The 22,193-nt window shown below is 48.8% G+C and overlaps 1 protein-coding gene across 1 annotated transcript in view; it reads left to right on the top strand.

The window, feature by feature from the left end:
• Window positions 1–10,691: 10,691 nt before the first annotated feature.
• LOC133504480 (aldehyde dehydrogenase, dimeric NADP-preferring-like) overlaps window positions 10,692–22,193 on the top strand; it is a 107,814-nt gene continuing 96,312 nt past the window's right edge. Inside the window, exon 1 of the mRNA XM_061826746.1 lies at window positions 10,692–11,084. Within this exon, the coding sequence (XP_061682730.1) occupies window positions 10,917–11,084 (168 nt within the window). The 5' untranslated portion in view covers window positions 10,692–10,916. The remainder of the gene's footprint in view (window positions 11,085–22,193) is intronic.

Consider the following 22,193-nt stretch of genomic DNA (forward strand, 5'->3'; position numbering starts at 1 on the left):
GATGAACCTGACAGCAGGGACATTGTATGAAGGGGCTGTATGGGCTCACACTAATATAGGTAACAGTGCCACAGCCTTGTCTCATCATCAGACGACTGGCATACAACCAGAACAGCCCCTCCTCAAAGCCTGGCCCCTCAACCAAAATGCTGTGGGCTGCAGCTGGACCATCACTAATGGGCCATCTGCAGAGGTACAACTTTACAAAATTTTAGAAAGTCTTCACAGTATGATACAGCACCATCGGAAAACAACAACACAGCAATTAATATTTACATTCCACATAGATCACAAAAGGGGGCCTTGTAGCTCAGCTGGTAAAGCTCACAGTTCTGAGGTCCTGGCTTCAATCCCGTACCCGCCTGCGTGGAGTTTGCATGTTCTCCCCGTGCCTGCGTGGGTTTCCTTCGGGCACTCCGGTTTCCTCCCACATTCCAAAAACATGCAACATTAATTGGACACACAGAGTGCGGCTGTTTATCACTTTGTACCCTGCGATTGGTTGGCAACAAGTTCAGGATATACTCTGCCTCCTGCTCCATCACTCCCTGCGACCTTCATGAGGATAAGTGGTGAAGAAAATGGATGGATGGATCACAACATACTGAGAACTGAAAAACATACATGCAAGTCACTTGGCAAAATTCACCGTTTTGGACTCAAAATAGGCCATTTCCGTGAATTGTATAGAGCCGATAAGGTTTTCCTTGGTGGTGCCGTCACCGTCTCCATAGGTTGTTTTGTACTGCTTGAACGCTGGCAGCTCGTGGTCATGGTACTTTTACTCTTTTAATTATACTCTTTTAGTTTTACTGGAACAATGATCAAAATGTTGCTCGCTGCCTTTATTTATCAATTATTGGTTATCAACTATTTTGTAGACCAGGGGCGCAGTTTGCGCGATCTTGTTTAAACGACATAAAGTCTCATGACCTCAAACAAGGTCTTCTACTGGGCATCCCAGGTGTCGGTATTAACACTAAAAAAGGCTGATTGTCGTGCCCAATTGGCTACCATTTTGGGAACCATGAAAACAATGGTGCGCTCCTTTTGTTTACGTATATGTAACATCTGTTTTGCTCTTGCAAAATCACAAAAGTTTGCATATATATTACATGTGTTTATATAACATATGTAGAGAGAGGGTTTTAATGAATTTTTTTACATGTGGTTCAACTTTCTATTAGTAGTTGGTTACTGGTAATTTTTCAGTCATTGTTTTAGTTATGAAAAATCTCACCCATACAACAGTGCTCATGCTGCCACATAATGACACTGAATTCTGCAAGACACATTCACAGGAGGTGGTTACATTGCATCCATACCAAGATTGATCTGAAAATAAAAATGTATGTTTATTGTATAATTATGAGAGAGAGAGAGAGAGATACACGGGAGGGTGTGTGCATGTAAATCCCCCTTGTCATGTGCATTGTTTATGATGCGATGAACTAGCGTCAGACAAGCAAATAAGCTTGTGTTTTGAATTTTTTTACACATTTCAATATGGGAAGGGTAGATAAGCCCTCAGGGTGATCGCAGCCAACCGACCACCTTTGTCCGATTTATCACGCATTGATGCGTGAACAACGGCTGTGACCTCGTCCTCTTCACATACCAAACGAAGGACATGATCACTAACGACAGAATAATCAGATTTTCACTGTAGTTTTGGCCGATCAGCAGTGTAGTTAGCCCTGTACTGTATGGAAATACAGTCGCCATTTCACCAGTGTTTCCAGCTGCAACGCTCCCAGATCCATGTGGATCAAAAGTGGATTTTTCAAAATGCTGGCGGCAAGAGTTACACTCCTTAATATTGGAACAAGCACTGTTCAGGGGGATACCACTACCGACTGTAAATCACCCGTGCTGCAGTCCGTGTGTTTTTTAAATTATCGTAACATCTTGTATTTTTCATCTTTCAAACTTTCCCTGAAAGCTGTGAAACTAAGATTTCTATTACCATGCTACTGAAAGGGTTAGTTTCCCTCATAATAATGAAAATACTTTCCTGACACTTAATCTCATCCTCATCTCCCACTTCATGACGTATTTCACCAGTCTTGCAACCTCTTTCCCTGATATGTACTTGACACAGTGGATAAGTGTTACACGTCTTGCACGTCTTATAACTGTCTTTAAAAACTCCACACAATATCTCTTTTATACTTATCAGTGCTTTTCTTGATTCTTTCTGATATATTTTTACATGGATTACACAAATTTATTATATTTCCATATTTTCTTGTGCTACAAAAATCCACTTTAACATAGGTCATCTCATTCGGTTCCGGGTTCTCTCTGTAGGCGATTTCATTTTTAATCAATGTTGTACATCCTCCATTATTATTGCTACTTGAAAAAAAGTGATTATCGTTATAAAATCTTTTGTTGTACTGTTCACCCGTTAGGTCAAGCAGAATCTCTGTCATAATGTGACAGTTCTTGTGTGTCACAGTGAAGTTTTTAAGATGCCACTGTGGTTTCTTAGCATTATAATTGATATTTAATGAGAATCAGGGTCAATCAGTCAAACAGAATGAAGTTTCTAGAGAGGAGTGAGAAAAAAAGCAAAGCACAGCAAATTTATTTATATAGTGTGTTTCATACACAAGATAAGCCAATGTGCTTTACATGATTAAAAGCATTTGAATACAAATAAATAAAGAAATGTAAATGAGTAACAAAAAATGCAAATAAAAGTACTCTTCAATATGTTTTTTTTTTTTTTTTAGCTAAAGGTGACCCAAAGGTCATTGTTTTAATAATTTATTGACCTCCAAGATACAATAGAAAATGTATGGCGCATTTTTCAGACATTCTGCCAGTTATTTCAACTGACCACAACTATTTTGTCAGAACGGGAGACTTTAACATTCATGTTGACAATAATGTAAAAAAAATCCAAAGAAATTTTTGACATACTTTGACCTCTCTCAACATATAAATGGACCAACGCACACTCAAAGTCATATCTTAGACCTGATCATCTCTAAGGATGTTGAAAGTCTATCAATTGAGATTAAGGATATGGCTATTTCTGACCATTTATGTGTATTTTTAAAATTACAGATTCTTCCAAAAGTTTAGACAATCTCTATGCCGATTAAGAAAAGGTGCATTAATGACAGTACTGCCAATAGAGACTGTAGCTGTGCCACAAACTGTGAATGCTGACACAGATGATGAACTTGGACAAACCTTCTAAACGGTATTGGATAAAACTCTGGGAGATGTACTTTCGTGTCGTCTCCAACCGACATAGCATTAAACAATGCTTTGCAATATGGCCACTCACGTGATTTCGGTAACGTAGGTCCACAAGCTCTATAAACTCTACAGAAAATGCATGGATCAATTTTATGAAACGGTACTAGTTGTGTGTGTGTGTGTGTGTGTGTGTGTGTGTGTGTTTGTTTTATACATGTTTTGATTTTAATAGTTTGTTCTGGATTTGTTTCACGCTAAAAAATAGTCCAAATGTCCTCTCACTTTCACTGCAGTCGTTACAAATTTCAGCAGGTTTTAACCATGGTAAATCATTTGTGGAGATTAAACCTACTCATCTGATGTCTCCATTGGCCTAATCGATGCAATGAACGTGCATATCTGAAAATCCATCCATCCATTTTCTTAGCTGCTTGTCCTCACAAGGGTCGGGGGGAGTGGTGGAGCGTATCCCAGCTTTCAACAGGCAGGAGGTGGGATACACCCTGAACTGGTTGCCAGCGAATCGCTAGGCACATGGAGACAAACAGCCGCACTCACAATCACACCTAGGGGCAATTTAGAGTGTCCAATCAATTTTGCATATATTTGGGATGTGGGAGGAAACCGGTGTCCTCGGAGAAAATCAACACAGGCATGGGGAGAACATGCAAACTCAACACAGGCGGGTCTGGGAGTGAACCTGGTACCTCAGAACTGTGAGGCCAATGCTTTCCAGCTGAAGCCCACATCAGAAAATAAATGGTCTTTTGAAATTGTCAAAAATTTAAATGATCCATTCATTTTCTAATGTTTATCCGAGGTCAGGTCACGGGGGCTATACAAAGTGTTGATGGTGCACTGCTTCCCCCTTCTGAAACACCAGATGGTGGATCAGAATTTCCTCAAAGCCAACTGGATGTGTTTCTCCATGGTGTCACCAAACTCCTCCAATAACCGAAACTTTGCCTCAGCAACTACCAAGTTTGCATTCCGGTTGGCCAGCTGGTACCCATCAACTGCCTCAGGAGTTCCACAGACCAAAAATGCTTGATAGGAATCCTTCAACTTGAGGCATCCCTCACCATTGGTGTCCACCAATGGGTTAGGTGATTCCCGCGACGACAGGCACTGATGACCTTACACCCACAGCTCCCGTCGGCCGCCTCAGCAATGGAGTCGCGGAATATCGTGGAATCAATCCTCTGGGATGTGAACAAGTTCTTTTGGAGGTGGGAGATGAAATTTCTTCTGACAGGGGAATCTGCCAGTCATTCTCAGCAGAACCCTCATAATACGTTTCAGCCTGCCACGTCGGACCAGCATCTTCCCCACCATCGGAGCCAACCCACCACCAGGTGGTGATCATTTGACAACGACGCCCCTCTCCTAACCTGGTTGTCCAACACATGCAATGGCAAGTCCGATGACACTACCACAAAATTGATCATTGATTTGTGACCTAAGGTGTCCTGGTGCCAAGTGCACGTGTGGACTCACTTATGCTTGAACATGGTGTTCATTATGGACAATTGATGATGGGCACAAAAGTCCAGTCACAGAACACTACTCGAGTTCTGATCTAGTGGGGCATTCTCCTCAATCACGCCTTTGCAGGTGTCCCTGTCATTTCCCACATGATCATTGCAGTCCCATGGCAGAAGATCGAGTGTATAGTTAACGGGCGGCAATCAGGATACCCACACCTGCTCTGCGTCTCTCACCCTGGGCAACCCCAGAATGGAACAGAGTCCGGCCCTTCTTAAGAGGACCGGTACCAGAACCCAAACCTTTTGTTGAGGTGAGCCAGACTATATCCAGTAGGAACTTCTTGACATCACACACCAGCTTGGGCTTATTCCCTGCCAGAAAGATGAAATTTCCTGTCCCTGTCATGCTCCTGGAATCCTCCCCAGGCTGGGTGTGGTCAGCCAATTAGTCGGCACACACCTGCAACCTAGTTTGGGCTGAGTACACCCGGTACTTATAGGACACGGGGGACAGCTAGTCCGCCGCCAGATCGTTGAGCTTCATGTCCCGTTCCAGCACTCTCGTATCCCTGATTGACAACCTGTGTGTACCGACCTTCGCCTGTTCTCCGACTCACCCTGTAAGCCTGACTCCCTCGATACTACTGCCTGCTTTGAACGTTCTCCTGTATACCTGACCTGCCGTGTACCGACCCTCGCCTGTCCCCGGACCATCCAAGTAAGCCTGCCTCTTCTGCTACTGCTGCTCTTACGGACTGACTTGCTGATCATACACCTCGGACTGAATAAAGGCTTTTGTACTCTACCTGCTTGCCTCTGGAGTCGTGCATTTAGGTCCGCCCTCGAGCCTCATCGTGACAGAAAGATCTGGCCAAAACATGGACCCATCCTCCGCTCGCTGCAAGTCCAGGGCAGATGCCTGGCCGAGCAGGAGGCTGCTCTCCAGGTAACTAATCAACGTATCATGAGATCTGTGCCTGGCTGGAACCGTGGGTAGCGTCCCAAGCTAGCGCGGCTGCTACACCGACGGTGGTCTCTCCGCCTGTCGCTCCGAGTCCACCCGTTCCGCCTGTTACAGAGCCCTCCCGTGCCGGCATAACTCCGCTCTCCCGACCAGAACGTTTCTCAGGTGACTCCAGCAACGTTTAGCCCTTCCTGGCGCAGTGCGATCTCCATTTTGAACTGCAGGCTTCCGCTTTCCCCACGGACCGTTCCTGAATCGCCTTCGTCATTTCCCACATGACGGGGAGGGCGGAGGCGTGGGCCACTGCAGAGTGGAGTCGCATCTCTGCCGTTCATGGACGACGTTTGTCTGCGCGCTCACCCAAGTATTCCAGTACGCGGCTCCGGAACGCAAGGCGGCGGCCTCTCTCATGACAATTCGCCAAGGCCGTCGCCGCATGTCGGACTACGCCATTGAATTCCGTATCCGGGCCGCCGAGAGCCGGTGGAACAAGGAGGCCCTCCATGACGCCTTCTACCAGGGACTTTCCCCACAGATCCGTGGCCACCTTGTTGCCGTGGATCTTCCGCCTTCGCTGGACGCCCTCATCGCACTGGCCCTCGAGGTGGATCAGCGCGTGACCGTGCAGGGGCAGATGGACTGCATGATGGAGGAGGAGACAGAGAGGGGCAGCCCGGTCGCTTCCTGGCCGCCCACGTTGCCGTCTACGTCGGAACCCATGCAAGTGGAGGGGCTCTGCAGCCCAGCGGAGGAACGCTTACGCCGGCGACGAGAAGGCCGCTGTTTCTATTGTGGTCGTCTTGGACACTTAATCGCCCAATGTCCGGCTCGGCCGAAGCGCACCGACCTGGGGAACTCGACGACGGTGAGTGTGCGGTATACTGTCGCTAAGTCGGGGCGGTCGCTTTTGCACCTCACCGTAGGGACGGACTCTTACTCGTGCTTAGTGACCGCGTTCATTGACTCCAGTTCAAATGCTAACCTTATAAATCCTCGGGTGGTCGAAGCGTTGCGTGCTGCGACCTTCCCCACACAGCGTCCTCGTATTGCTCACGCCGCCAATGGCAAGTTCCTCTGCCGGGTTACACACCGCACACAAACCTTACGCATGGACTTTCCGGACACGCACACGGAGCGCATTAGTTTCCACGTATTTAACTCGAGCAGCAGTGATATAATCCTGGGGAGCCCGTGGCTCAAGAGACACAACCCCCACATTGACTGGGTCACGGGTCGGATAATGGCATGGAGTGAGGACTGTCACAAGCAGTGTCTCGCCGCCAGGGAGGACGGAGGGATTGACGTTGCTGAACTTAGTACCGCCTCAGAATTAGCCACGGTGCCCTCTTGCCACCAGGATTTAAAGGAGGCAAAATCTCTGCCGCCGGATCGGCCTTATGACTGTGCTATCGAACTCCTCCCGGGTACCTCACCCCCCAGAGGGAAGCTGTTCTCTTTGACAGGACCAGAGCACCAGGCAATGAGGGAGTACGTCGAGAAGTCCCTGGCAACTGGACTCATTCGCCCGTCGTCCTCACCAGCCGGTGCACGGTTTTTTTTCATTAAGAAGAAGGATTCCACTTTGAGACCCTGCATCGACTACCGAGGACTGAATGACATCACGGTCAAGAACAGGTACTCCTTCCCCCTGATCGCTATGGCTTTTGAACTCCTCCAAGGAGCCCGGATCTTCACCATACTGGACTTGCGCAGCGCGTATCATCTGGTGCGGATTCGGGAGGGCGACGAATGGAAGACGGCTTTCAACACTCCCACGGGGCATTACGAGTATCTCGTGATGCCCTTCGGACTGACCAATGCCCCGGCCGTCTTTCAAAACTTCATTAATGACGTGCTTCGCAAGTTCCTGAATAAGACTGTATTCGTATACCTTGACGACATTCTTATCTTTTCAGCAGACATGACCTCTCACATCCAACAGGTCAGAGAGGTGCTTCGGCGTTTGCTGCAGCACCAGCTGTTCATAAATATAGAAAAGTGTGAGTTCCACCGAGCATCCATGTCCTTCCTGGGCTTCGTCCTGGCAGAGGGAGAGATACGTATGGACCCTGGGAAGGACGACGCGGTGCTGCGGTGGCCTACCCCGCCAGCAGGAAGGACATACAGAGGTTCTTGGGATTTGCTAATTTCTACAGGAAGTTCATAAGGAACTTCAGCTCCATGGCCGCTCCTCTGCATGCGCTCACCTTGCCACACACAGTCTTCACGTGGTCCAGGACCTGCCAGGAGGCCTTCAGCAGGCTTAAGGCAAGTTTCACCGCCACGCCCATTCTCATTGTTCCGGACCCAGATAACCAGTTTAGGGTGGAGGTTGACGCATCCAATTCGGGAATCGGAGCCATCTTGTCTCAGAGGAGTCCCAAGGATGGAAGGATCCAGCCGTGTGCGTTCCTGTCTAGGAAGCTGACCCCGGCAGAAAGGAACTACGACGTGGGAGATCGGGAACTTCTGGCGGTCAAGACTGCGTTGGAGGAGTGGCGGCACTGGTTGGAGGGCTCGCAAGTGCCGTTCGTGGTCTTCACTGACCAAAAGAACCTCGAGTACCTGAAGTCCGCAAAGCAGTTGAACGCCCGCCAGGCCAGGTGGGCCCTGTTCTTCACCCGCTTCCACTTTACTATGTCCTTCCACCCAGGCTCCAAGAACGGCAAGCCGGACGCACTCTCACGGATCCACGAGGGAGGGCGCACGGAATCAGAGGCCGCTCCTATCCTGCCAGAGGCGTGCTTCGTGTCCGGCTTCACCTGGGCGGTCGAGTCGCGGGTGAAGGAGGCCCTGGGAGAGACTCCACCACCCGCGGAGTGTCCGTCAGACCGCCTTTTCGTCGTTCAGTCGCTGCGGGGAGACGTCGTCAACTGGGCCCACACCAACAAGACGGTCTGCCACCCGGGTATGGCAAAAACGTGTTCAGTGGTCGAACAGAGCTTCTGGTGGCCCAACCTCAGCAAGGACGTGAAGGAATTCGTCAATGCCTGTCTGGTATGTGCGGCCAATAAGTCGTCCCGTTTATGACCGGTAGGAGAGTTGCGGCCTCTGTCCATCCCTTTCCGCCCGTGGTCACACATCGCGTTGGACTTCGTCACCGGCCTGCCGCTCTCTCAGGGTAACACTGTTGTGCTGTCTGTGGTGGACCAATTCTCAAAGATGGTTCACTTCGTGCCACTTCCGAAGATCCCGTCAGCCAAGCAGACAGCCCAGCTGGTATTGGACGAGGTCGTCCGCTATCACGGGTTCCCCCAGGACATCGTCTCAGACAGAGGCCCCCAATTCAGCGCCCGCTTCTGGAAGGAATTCTGCACCCTCATCGGGGCTTCGGCCAGTCTAACTTCGGGCCATCATCCGGAGTCTAACGGCCAAACAGAGAGGGTAAATCAGGAATTAAAGACCGGGCTTCGATGCTGGGCGTCCAGGGACCAGAGCACGTGGAGCCAGCACCTCAAATGGGTAGAGTACGCCCACAACTCTCTGCCCTCCGCTTCAACAGGTATGGCTCCACTCCACGTTGTACACGGCTATCCCCCCTCTCTGTTTCCCCCCCTTGGCCACAGACTCCGCAGTGCCGTCGGCCCTGGCAGTGGTGCGGTGCAAACGGACCTGGGAGGCGGCCCGGAGGACGCTGCTGCGCATTGTCAACATCTACAAGTCAGCAGCAGACCGCATGAGGAGAGCCACACCAGAACTCAGGGTGGGGCAGCGGATGTGGCTCTCCACTGAGGATCTTCCGCTGCGGATGGAATCCCACAAACTCGCTCCCAGGTTCGTTGGTCCGTTCCCGATCACCAAAACCATTAACCCGGTCGCTGTATCACTTAGACTACCCAGGTCGATGAGGGTGCACCCTACATTCCACATCAGCAGACGACGCCCGGATCGTCCTTTGCCACTGGCCCCTCTGGCTAAACACCCCCCGCCCCACCGCATGGTGAACGGCGGGCTGGTGTACACAGTGCGCCGGTTGCTGTCATCCCGCTGCAGAGGGAGGGGGTTCCAGTACCTGGTTGATTGGGAGGGAAACGGACTGGAGGAGCGCTCTTGGATCCCCTCGTGCTTCATTGAGGACCCCTCCCTCGTCGAGGACTTCTACACGGCCCATCCAGACGCTCCTGGGCCGTTGAGGGGGGGGTACTGTCATGCTCCTGGCATCCTCCCCAGGCTGGGTGTGGTCAGCCAATTAGTCGGCACACACCTGCACCCTGGTTTGGGCTGAGTACATCCGGTACTTATAGGACACGGGGGACAACTAGCCAGATCGTTGAGCTTCATGTCCCCTTCGCCTGTTCTCCGACTCACCCCGTCAGCCCGACTCCCTCGATACTTCTGCCTGCTTTGAACGTTCTCCTGTATACCTGACCTGCCATGTACTGACCCTCGCCTGTCCCCGGACCATCCAAGTAGGCCTGCCTCTTCTGCTACTGCTGCTCTTACGGACTGACTTGCTGATCATAGACCTCGGACTGAATAAAAGCTTTTGTACTCTACCTGCTGGCCTCTGGAGTCGTGCATTTGGGTCCGCCCTCGAGCCTCGTCGTGACAGTCCCTAGCTCCACCTTCTGTCCTGGTGGATCGAATTGCCAATTGCCTTCAGCCCCTGCCCAGCTCACACTGCACCTGACCCCTGTGATCCCTCCCCCAGGTGGTGAGCCCATGGAAAGATTACTTTTTCAGGCTATGCCCAGCCAAGTCCATTAAAAACATAATAATTTAAATGTTATTTTACTTTCAAATTGAGTGTTTTTTTTGTTTTTTTTTTATATTTAATCAGACAATGTATTAAGCAATGTGATTAAAATTTCTTTTTTTAACATGTAAATCACAAATGAAGGGGGTGGTCCACCAAATAAAATCTCACTTTGTGGTAATATTGGCTTGGGTCAGTGGACTGAGACGCATTTTAAAAATAAAATAATATTAATCATCCTGTGGCGGCACGGTGGATCAGCTGGAAAGCATTGGCCTCACAGTTCTGAGGTCCCGGGTTCAATCCCGGAGCCACCTGTGTGGAGTTTACATGTTCTGCCTGTGCCTATGTGGGTTTCCTCCCACATCCCAAAATCATGCGACATTAATTGGACACTAAATTGCTCTTGGGTGGGATTGTGAGTGCAGCTATTTGTCTCTACGTGCCCTGGGATTGGCTGGCAACCAGTTCAGGGTGTACCTTGCCTCCTGCCCGTTGACAGCTGTGATAGCCTCCAGCACTCCCGTGACCCTCGTGAGGATAAGCTGCTGAGAAAATGGATGAATGGATGGATAATCATCCTGTGTTCAGGGACTGCATAGCTACTACTACCATTGGGAGCAGTGCCTGGATCACCTCCCCTGTCCTATCCTATCATATCCTGTCCTGTCCTCTTTGTTGGTTGTTGCAGCCCTTCTCCACAGGTTGTTGCTTTCCTTCACAGGTAATATTTATCCTTTTTAATGATATAGTGAACACATATCATGTTTCTCTGCTATGGCCCTGCTGTTTCTTTCACTGTTTTGTTGTTTTGCACCTTATCCATCTTTTTGTTACCTCACAAACCTCATTGTACCTGGTTGGATTTTCATTTCATATCACAATGTAAACAAGCATCGGTGGATTATTATAAACGCCCTTGTTCTACAGAAATCTTAAATAGGGATACAAAGGCACCATTGTGATCTGTATGTGTGTGTGTGTGTGTGTGTGTGTCCATGTGTGTGCATGCATCATGTGTATGTGACATGGGGTCTTTGTATCCATTATCTTCAAAGAGATAAATTTTACAAAGAAAATTAATACAACATTTGAGAGGATCAAAATTCCGACAACAGTTGAAAGTCTGACAGTGGCATAAATATAAGATAAAGTCTAATTCCACAGAACCAAACACTAAAACAACAGCATTTTTATTTTCCAAGACAATCATCACATTCTCATCTGTCAACCCCTCCTCTCTTTCCACCATTATTTTCTCTCTAAATGCCATCTTTGTTTTTCTCTCTAAATGCCATCTTTGTTTTGTCAAACCTACATTCTTTTATTGGAGCTACACTTAGCTGTTTGTTTAAAGGAGGCCATGCTCAAATGATTTGAGATCGGTGTATACCGGTAGCAGTGGGGAGATAAACTGCTTTGTAGGATTAGTATTTTATTGAGTTTTCTTTAGATAGATTCCGTAATGAATGTTTTCTAATAGTGACATATCTTGCTCCCCCCCTGTCATAATAGCTCCAAGATGGCATTAAAGACATGTAGGTGGAGCGTTCACTTCAGTCCACTTCGAATTCAAAAAGGATGATTTTGTGCCATCAACCTTCAAATAACATTGCAATCTACTCTTTTGTTCCATCCTTCCAAGGATTGTCCCTTCAGATATTGGTGACAATCTAGACATTCACATCAATTTCATGTTAAACTGTTTGAGTGTGTTCATCTGATATGAATAAAAATTCCTACAGTATGCACTGTACCTGGAGGCAATGAACTGTATTTAAAATACACCATTATCTAAATCCTATCAGGAATTGCGACATGATTTGGAGTATGGTCACAAACTATGCTCCAACACAACTGTTTACCAATGCATGCATACACACACACGCACGCAGTATATGTAATGGTTTAGAGAATCTACAAGCCGATTTGTGTCTTGGTTTTGTGTGCTTTGACTCTCAAGAAAATGAATTGTCTTGTACATTTTGTATTATTCTGATCGTAATTATTTTAAGCGCTATATCTTTGTCAATCCATGCCAGCGGCGCTTGGTGACAGGCAGAACAATTAAATACTCTTTCGTTACATGGCAAATGGTACAATAAAGCTGTGTATCACGTTTTGTGAGTCACAAAACAAAATCAGGTCGTTCCTGCAAATACAGAATATCAGATATGCGTTCTACGCAACAATTGGGAAATAAATGGTGTTCTTCTCAGTTGTCTTGGTTGTGTTTTGTGTATGTTTTGAGTTCAAGTAAGCCTCCGTCATCTTCAACCTGTGTTTTATAAAATGTAGCAATCTTTAGATTATGAGAATAATAAAGGGTTTGTCATTGCTTTCTCCTAAATTTTATATATATATATATATATATATATATATATATATATATATATATATGTATGTCATTTTGTCTCATCAAGGAGCACCAAGTCAATTTTTACATGTAATTTTGATTTTAAGGTAAAAGCTTAACTGGGACGAACTCAGCAGCTAATGCAGGCATTTCCCTTCCTTCGTATCTTTATATTATATATCGTCATACATCCATTTTCTGAGTCGCTTATCCTCCCAAGGGTCGCGCTATCCTAGCTCTCAAGGGGCAGGAGGCAGGGTACTACCTGAACTGGTTGCCAGCCAATCGCAGGGCACATCAAGACAAACAGCCCCACACATATCACAACTAACGGCAATTTAGAGTGTCCATTTAATGTTGCATGTTTTTGGGATGTGGGAGGAAAACAGAGTGCCCAGAGGAAACCCACACAGGCACAGGCAGAACATTCCAACTCCACACAGGCGGGTCCGGGATTATAAATATATTTATGTACATACACCCACATACACACACACACATATATATATCGTGGATTGATGGGTGGGAGCAGGAGGAAGATCTTCAAACAACAAAAGATCAACAAAGTACCAGGCCCAGACCTTGTGTCCCAATGTGGCCTCAAACTCTATGTAGACCAACTTGCTCTTGTCTTCACAAAGATCTTCAACAGGTCTCTAGAACTGTGTGAAGTACCAACCTGCTCCAAACGCTCTATCATAACGATCCCGGTTTTAATGACTACAGGCCTGTTGCCTTGACATCTGTGGTTATGAAGTCAAGAGCATCACAGGTCCCCAGCTGGACCCACTGCAGTTTGCCTATCAAGCTAACAGGTCTGCGGAATATCCCGTGAACAGGGGTCTGCACTTCATCCTTGAACATCTGGACAGCGAGGGAACCTATTCAAGGATCTTGTTCGTGGCCTTCACCTCTGTGTTTAACACCATCATCCCTAACATCCCCTCCTCAAAACTTCTCCAGCTCAGCGCCTTGCCTGCCATCTCTCAGTGGCTCTACAACTTCCCGACGGGCAGGACACAGCAAGTGAGGCTGGGGGACAACACCTCATTCACACGCACTATCAGCACTGAGGCATCCATTGGTTGTGTCCTCTCCCCTCGACTCTTCTCGCTCTACACAAATGACTGCACCTCAAGGCACCGACTGTCAAACTCCTGAGATTTGCAGATGACACCACAGTCATCGGCCTCATCAAAGACAGCGATGAGTCTGCATGTAGACAGGAAGTGGCGAGACTGTAACTTTGGCCTGACATTGAATACTCTTAAGCAGGTGTCTCAAACTTGCGGCCCGCAGGCCATTTGTGGCCCCTAAGATGACCCCCACCTTACTCTTAAAGTTAAATGATAGTGCGCCCCTAAAGTTATAAATGAATGGCACTTTTACAGTGTTGTGTGTGGAGCTGACGAACCTACCAATCATGGTGGGGTTGTGGCTCTCGGGCGCGTGACAGCGACCAGGCTTGATGCAAGCAGAGAACATTTTTCACTGAGTGAAAGTTACAGTGGTGTTGCCATGGAGAGCTTTATTAGTGGTTTTGCACACAACTTGTTTACACCAGCTTCCTTGCTTATCTTATTTTCTGTTAAAGAATATAAAAGATGTTTTTAAAAATTTCTCATTTAAATTGCACACGTGTGGCCCAGCCTCGGCCAGGATGTGCGTCCAGCGGCCCCGAGGTGAATTGAGTTTGAAACCACTGCTCTAAAGACTGTAGAGATGATTGTGGACTTCAGGAGGGATCCTTCACCACATCTGCCCCTGAGGCTGGTCAACTATCTTGTGCCAACCGTCAAGACCTTCAAATTCTTGGGAATTACAGTCTCACACGACCCGAAGTGTACTTCTTGCGGCTTCTGAGGATGGACGGCCTGTCATGAGCTGCTGAGACAGTTCTATGCAGTGGTCATCCAATCAGTACTGTCTACCTCCATCACAGTGTGGTTTGGGGCTGCTACAAAAAAGTAAAAACTCCGACTGCAACGGACAATCAAAACCGCTAAATGGATTGTCGGCGCCACTCTACCCACTATTGAAGACTTGCACGTCACTCAAACTAGATCCAGAGCAGGCACAATCTCTTCGAACCCTCGACATCTTGGCCACTGTTCTTCCAGCTGCTTTCATCGGGTAGGAGCTACCGATCAATTCAAGTCAAAACTAGCAGGCATTCAAACATTTTTTCCCAATAGCAATTAAGTTATTTCATGATTCATCAGTGAACTACTATTTTCTGCCTTGTGACATTGTTGGGACATGCTCTCATATCCTGCTGGTGAATCAGTATTAGTATAAGAAATATATTCTGTAGACAATCTTGGCTTCCGGTCCCCATAGGACTTAGCTTCCAGTCTCTGGACTCGTGACAACAAATCGAGGAGGCTCCGACCTGCATGACCATCCAATAAATAAATCCTGCTGAATTTGGACCGAATTTGGTGAATACTCAACGTGGGAACCCCCTGGTGACGACTTCAGTGGACTAAAATCATCATCTGCATAATCTGAGTATCCAAATTGGAGCCGTATTCATTTGCGTTGAAGCTGCGCGGCCTAGCCTAGCCTCCCTCGTTAACATCAAGTCGTAATCAAATATTTGCTGAGGAGGTAAACATCAAACGCTGGTACTTAGAAGAACTGCAAAACCTACGTATCGTAGACAACGAGGACCGTGAGTACGTATTAGGAAGTTGGGTGAGTGGAAACGTCAACTTAAACTCGCTTATAGGCCAAGACTACCTTAGTTTAGCAGGCTAACAACGAGACGTCTTCATAACTTGTACGACCTAAACAACTTGTACAACAAGGGCCGTGAGGACTTATAGGAAATTTAATTTCTTATCTTAGTGTATCTTAGTACTCAAATTGGAGCCGTACAAGACCTATGTTATCCTAGCTTAGCGTGCTAACAACATTACCGTCGTGGTGTATACAACGAGGACCAAACATTGTACATGGACCCAAACTTCAACTACGAGAGTGAGGGCCATTGTGGTTTGAATCCCTTACATCCACATATACTTCAAATCGCCATATCCTTATATTATCACACAGGGAGTATGTGATTTGTGTATCTTAGGTGCTGACTGTGTTTATGTGATTGCTTTCATTTGACCTTAACTTCAACATAGATTAGGCTGTATGTGAATTTGTGTATCTTATGTGCTGACTTTGTTTATTTGATTGCTTGTTTTTTTTTTTTTTTTTTTACTATCTGCAACCCGTTGGGCAGCATAAAATTGTGCAAGTTGTTGGCCAGTCCCAAGCCTGGATAAATGCAGAGGGTTGCATCAGGAAGGGCATCCGGCATAAAACTGTGCCAAACATATATAAGAGTTCATCATACAAATTCCACAAAAGTTAGGTCGTGGCCCGGGTGTCCTACGCTCGCCCCAGAAACTGTTAATCTGCAAGGCGTAGGTAGAAATTCAGATGATGTAGGTCAAAGACAAAAATAGGAGGAAAGCGGCTTAGTCAGCAGAAGAAGAAGAAGAATGCACAGACCCTGCAGCTGTGTGTAGGGACTTAGAATGTTGGGACTATGACAGGAAAAGCTCAGCAGTTAGTGGACATGATGATGAAGAGAAAGGTTCATATATTGTGCATTCAAGAGAGAAAGTGGAAAGGGAGTAAGGCTAGAAGTTTAGGTGCAGGGTTTAACTTATTTTATCATGGAGTTGACAGGACGAGAAATGGAGTAGAGGTTGTTTTAAAAGAAGAACTGGATAAGAATGTCTTGGAGGTGAAAAGAATATCAGATCGAGTGATGAAGATACAATTTGAAACTGAGGGTATGATGTATAATGTCATTAGTGTCTATGCCCCACAGGTAGGATGTGACCTCGAGATGAAAGAGAAATTCTGGAAGGAACTAGTCGAAGTAGTCCTGAGCAAAGATAGTTGTGATTGGTGCAGATTTCAACGTACATGTTGGCGAAGGAAACAGGGGCAATGAAGAAGTGATGGGTATGTACGGCATTCCGCAAAGGAACTTTGAGGGGCAGGTGGTGTCACGGACGAGACTCGGGGGTGGACCCAAATGCACGACTCAGATGAGAGGTAAGCAGTGCGGAATAAGCCTTTATTCGTTCCAATGTCGGTTACCAGGGAGTCAGTCCAAACAAGCAGCAAGATCAGTAACGGCAGGCTTACGGGGTATGTCGGGAGACAGGCGTTGGTCGGTACACGGGAGGTAGACGTCAGGAGTACGGTAGTGCGGGAACGAGGCATGAGAGGCAACGATCTAGCAGAGTCTCTGTCATTCCCCGGGTCCTATATGTACTGGGTCTAATCGGAGGTCATGAGGCGCAGGTGTGACCCTTCCGATTAGACGGCCACGCCCAGCCCTGGCTGGAATCCAGGATCATGACAGTACCCCCCCCCTCAACGGCCGGCTCTGGACAGCCCAGGCGCATCAGGGTGAGCCGCATGAAAGTCCCTGATGAGGGAGCGGTCCACGACGAAGCGGGAGGGGATCCAAGAGCGCTCCTCCGCGCCATATCCCTCCCAGTCCACCAGGTACTGGACCCCCCTCCCTCTGCGGCGGGAAGACAGCAACTGACGCACGGTGTACACCAACCCACCGTTGACCATGCGGGGGGCGGGGGGCACTTGAGCGGAGGAGCCAGCGACGACGTGCGATTCGGGCGAAGTCTGCTGACGTGGAACGTAGGGTGCACCCTCATCGACCTGGGCAGTTTCAACGAGACGGCGACCGGGTTAATAACCTTGGAAACAGGGAACGGGCCAACGAACCTGGGAGCAAGTTTGCGGGATTCCGTCCGCAGTGGGAGATCTTTGGTGGAGAGCCACACTCGCTGTCCCACTCTGAGCTCTGTTGCGGCCCTCCTCTTGCGGTCTGCTGCGGCCTTGTAGGCGCTGCTCATGCGCAGCAGTGTCCTCCGAGCTGCTTCTCAGGTCCGTTTGCAGCGTCGCACCACGGCCAGGGCCGACGGAACTGTGGATTCTGTGACCAGTGGAGGAAACAGGGACGGAGGATACCCATGCACGACATGGAGTGGAGCCATACCTGTTGAAGCGGAGGGTAGGGAATTGTGGGCATACTCCACCCACTTGATGTGCTGGCTCCACGTGCTCTGGTCCCTTGATACCAGACATCGAAGACTGGTCTCTAATTCCTGGTTAATCCTCTCAGTCTGGCCATTAGACTCTGGGTGATGACCCGATGTCCGACTTGCTGAAGCGCCGATGAGGTTGCAGAACTCCTTCCAGAAATGGGCGCTGAATTGCGGACCCCTGTCCGAAACGATGTCCTGGGGTAGACCGTGGTAACGGACGACCTCGTCTAATACCAACTGGGCTGTCTGCTTGGCCGACGGGATCTTCGGGAGCGGCACGAAGTGGACCATCTTTGAGAAACGGTCCACTATGGACAGCACCACTGTGTTCCCTTGTGAAGGCGGCAGGCCGGTAACGAAGTCCATCGCGATGTGTGACCACGGACGAAAGGGGATGGACAGGGGTTGCAACTCACCAACGGGCCGTAGGCGGGAAGTTTTATTGGCAGCACACACCGGGCAGGCGTTGACGAACTCCCTTACATCCTTGCTGAGGTTAGGCCACCAGAACCTTTGTTCGACCACTGACCGTGTCTTCGCCATACCCGGGTGGCAGACCGTCTTGTTGGTATGGGCCCAGTTCATGACGTCTCCCCGCAGAGATGGGATGACGAAAAGACGGCCCGACGGACAATCCGCGGGTGGCGGTGTCTCTTCCAGGGCCTCCTTCACCCGCGACTCGATCGACCAGGTGAACCCGGACACGAAGCACCCCGCTGGCAGGATAGTAGCGGCATCTGAATCAGTGTGCCCTCCCTCGTGGATCCGCGAGAGTGCATCCGGCTTGCCGTTTTTGGAGCCTGGGCGGTAAAACACCTTAAAGTGGAAGTGGGTGAAAAATAGAGCCCACCTGGCCTGACGGGCATTCAACCTCTTCGCGGACTTCAGGTATTCAAGGTTCTTATGGTCTGTGAAGACAACGAACGGTACTTGCGAGCCCTCCAGCCAGTGCCGCCACTCCTCCAACGCACTCTTGACCGCCAGCAGTTCCTTATCTCCCATGTCGTAGTTCCTCTCTGCCGGGGTCAACTTTCTAGACAGGAACGCGCACGGGTGACCGGGAAGCGGAAACAACCGGACTGCGACTCTCCCTCTCCTCCTCCCTCAGGCCCTCCATCTGTCTCTGCACGGTGAGGCGCTGGTCCACCTTGAGGGCCAATGCGATGAGGGAGTTAAGCGAAGGCGGAAGATCCATGGCCACGAGGTGACCACGGATCTGTGGGGACAGTCCCTCGTAAAACGCGTCATCGAGGGCTTCCTCATTCCAGCGGCTCTCGGCAGCCCGAATCCAGAACTCAATGGCGTAGTCGGACACGCGGCGACGCCCCTGGCGAATTGTCATGAGTGACGACGCCGCCTGGCGTTCCGGAGCCGCATACTGGAACACCTGGGTGAGCGCGCAGACAAAGCTCGTCCATGAGCGGCAGGTCTCCGAGTTACGGCTCCACTCGGTGGTGGCCCATGCCTCCGCCCTCCCTGTCATGTGGGAAATGACGAAGGCGATCCGGGAGCGGTCTGTGGGAAAAGCGGAAGCTTGCAGCTCAAAGTGGAGATCGCACTGCGCCAGGAAGGGCTTGACGTTACTGGAGTCGCCTGAGAACCGCTCTGGTCGAGAGAGCGGAGTGATGGTGGCACGGGGAGGCACAGGAGCGGCCGCGCTAGCTTGGGAGGCTAGCCACGGTTGCAGCTGGGTGCAGAGCTCCTGGATCTGGTGAGTCATACCCTGGAGAGCAGCCTCTTGCTCACCCAGGCGTTTGCCCTGCACTTGCAGCGCACGGCGAATGGCTTCAGAGTCGGCTGGGTCCATGTTCTTGGCTAGATCGTTCTGTCACGGACGAGACTCGGGGGTGGACCCAAATGCACGACTCAGATGAGAGGTAAGCAGTGCGGAATAAGCCTTTATTCGTTCCAATGTCGCTTACCAGGGAGTCAGTCCAAACAAGCAGCAAGATCAGTAACGGCAGGCTTACGGGGTAGGTCGGGAGACAGGCGTTGGTCGGTACACGGGAGGTAGACGTCAGGAGTACGGTAGTGCGGGAACGAGGCATGAGAGGCAACGATCTAGCAGAGTCTCTGTCGTCCCCCGGGTCCTATATGTACTGGGTCTAATCGGAGGTCATGAGGCGCAGGTGTGACCCTTCCGATTAGACGGCCACGCCCAGCCCTAGCTGGAATCCAGGATCATGACAGGTGGTGGTGGACTTCGTGAAAAGGATGGAATTGGCAGTGGTTTATTTCCAGAAGAGACAGGAACATAGAGTTACCTACAAAAGTAGAGGTAGAAGCACGCAGATGGATTATATTTTGTGCAGACGATGTAATCTGAAGGAGGTTACCGACTGTAAGGTAGTGGTAGGGGAGAGTGTAGCTCGCCAGCATAGGATGGTGGTGTGCAGGATGTTTCTGGTAGTGGGTAGGAAGACCAAGAAGACAAAGGTAGAGCAGTGACTCAGGTGGTAGAAGTTGAGAAAAAAAGGATGTTGTGTGGCCTTTCGGAAAGAGGTGAGACAGGCTCTAGATGGACAGAAAGAGCTCCCAGAAGACTGGAATACTACTGCCAAGGTATTCAGAGAGGCAGGCAGGAGAGTACTTGGGGTGTCTTCTGGTAGGAAAGGGGAGAAGGAGACATGGTGGTGGAACCCTTAAATATAGGAAGTCATCCAAGGAAAGAGATTAGTGAAGAAGAAGTGAGACATGGAGAGGACTGAGGAGAGGCGAAAGGAATACATTGACATTCGTCGTATGGCAAAGGAAGAGGTGGCGAAGGCTAAACAAGAGGCATATGACGACATGTACACCAGGTTAGATATGAAAGGAGAAAAGGCTCTCTACAGGTTGGCCAGACAGAGGGATAGAGATGGGAATGATGTGCAGCAAGTGAAGGTGATTAAGGATAGCGATGGAAATATATTGACTGGTGCCAGTCGTGTGCGAAGTAGATGGAAAGAGTACTTTGAGACGTTAATGAATAAAGAAAATGGGAGAGAAGGTAGAGTAGAATTGGCAAGCGTGAATAACCGGGAAGTGGCAATCATTCGTAAGGGGGAAGCTAGAAAGGCACTGAACAAAATGAAAAATGGAAAGACAGTTGGTCCCGATGACATACCTGTGGAGGTATGGAAGCAATTTGGTGACGTGGCTGTGGAGTTTTTGACCAACTTATTCAATAGAATACTAGCGGGAGAGAAGATGCCATAATATTGGCGGAAAAGTGTGCGATTCCCCATTTTTAAGAAAAAAGGCGACGTTAAGAAATATGGAAACTACAGAGGAATAAAGATGATGAGCCACACAATGAAGTTATGGGAAAGAGTAGTGGATGCTAGACTCAGAACAGAAGTAAGTATCTGTGAGCAACAGTATGGTTTCCTGCCTAGAAAGGGAACCACAGGTGCATCATTTGCCATGAGGATGCTTGTAGAAATGTACAGAGAAGGTCAGAAGGAGCTAAATTGTATCTTTGTAGACCTAGAGAAAGCCTATGACAGAGTACCAAGAGAGGAACTATGGTACTGCATGCCCACGTCTGGTATGGTGGAGAAATATGTTAGAATAGTACAGGACATGTATGAGGACAGCAGAACAGCGGTGTGATATGCCGTCGGAGTCAGAAGAATTTGAGGTGGAGGTTGGACTGGATCAGGGTTCCGCCGTCAGGCCCTTCCTTCCTTTTTGCGGCAGTAATGGATCGGCTGACAGATGAGGATTCCCCTTGGCCTATGATGTTCACAGATGATGTTGTGATCTGCAGTGAAAGAAGGGAGCCGGTGGATAAACAATTAGAAAAATGGAGCATGCACTGGAAAGGAGAGGAATGAAGGTCAGCTGAAGTAAAACAGAGTATATGTGCATGAATGAAAGGGGCAGTGGGGGAAGAGTGAAGGTCCACGGAGAAGAGATAGCAACTTCACTAATACTTGGGGTCAACAATACAGAGCAATGGAGAGTGTGATAAGAAAGTGAAGAAATTGGTCCAAGCGGGGTGGAACAGTTGGCGGAAGGTGTCTGGTGTTCAATTAGACAGAAGAGTCTCTGCTAGGATGAAAGGGAAAGCCTATAAAATAGTGGTGAGGCCGGCCATGATGTATGGATTAGAGACGGCGGCACTGAAGAAACAACAGGAAGCAGAACTTGAGGTAGCAGAAATGAAAATGTTGAGGTTCTCGCGTGAGCAGGTTTGATAGGATTAGAATTAGAAATGAGCTCATTAGAGGAAAAGCCAAAGTTGGATGTTTTGGACACAAGGTGAGAGAGAGCAGACTTCGATGGTTTGGACAAGTCCAGAGGCGAGAGAGTGAGTATTTTGGTAAAAGGGTACTGAGGATGGAGCTGCCAGGCAAAAGAGCGAGAGGAAGACCAAAGAAAAGGTTGATGGATGTTGTGAGGGAGGACATGA

This window comes from Syngnathoides biaculeatus, chromosome 8 (genome assembly GCF_019802595.1).
Source record: "Syngnathoides biaculeatus isolate LvHL_M chromosome 8, ASM1980259v1, whole genome shotgun sequence".
Classification (NCBI taxonomy): Eukaryota; Metazoa; Chordata; class Actinopteri; order Syngnathiformes; family Syngnathidae; genus Syngnathoides; species Syngnathoides biaculeatus.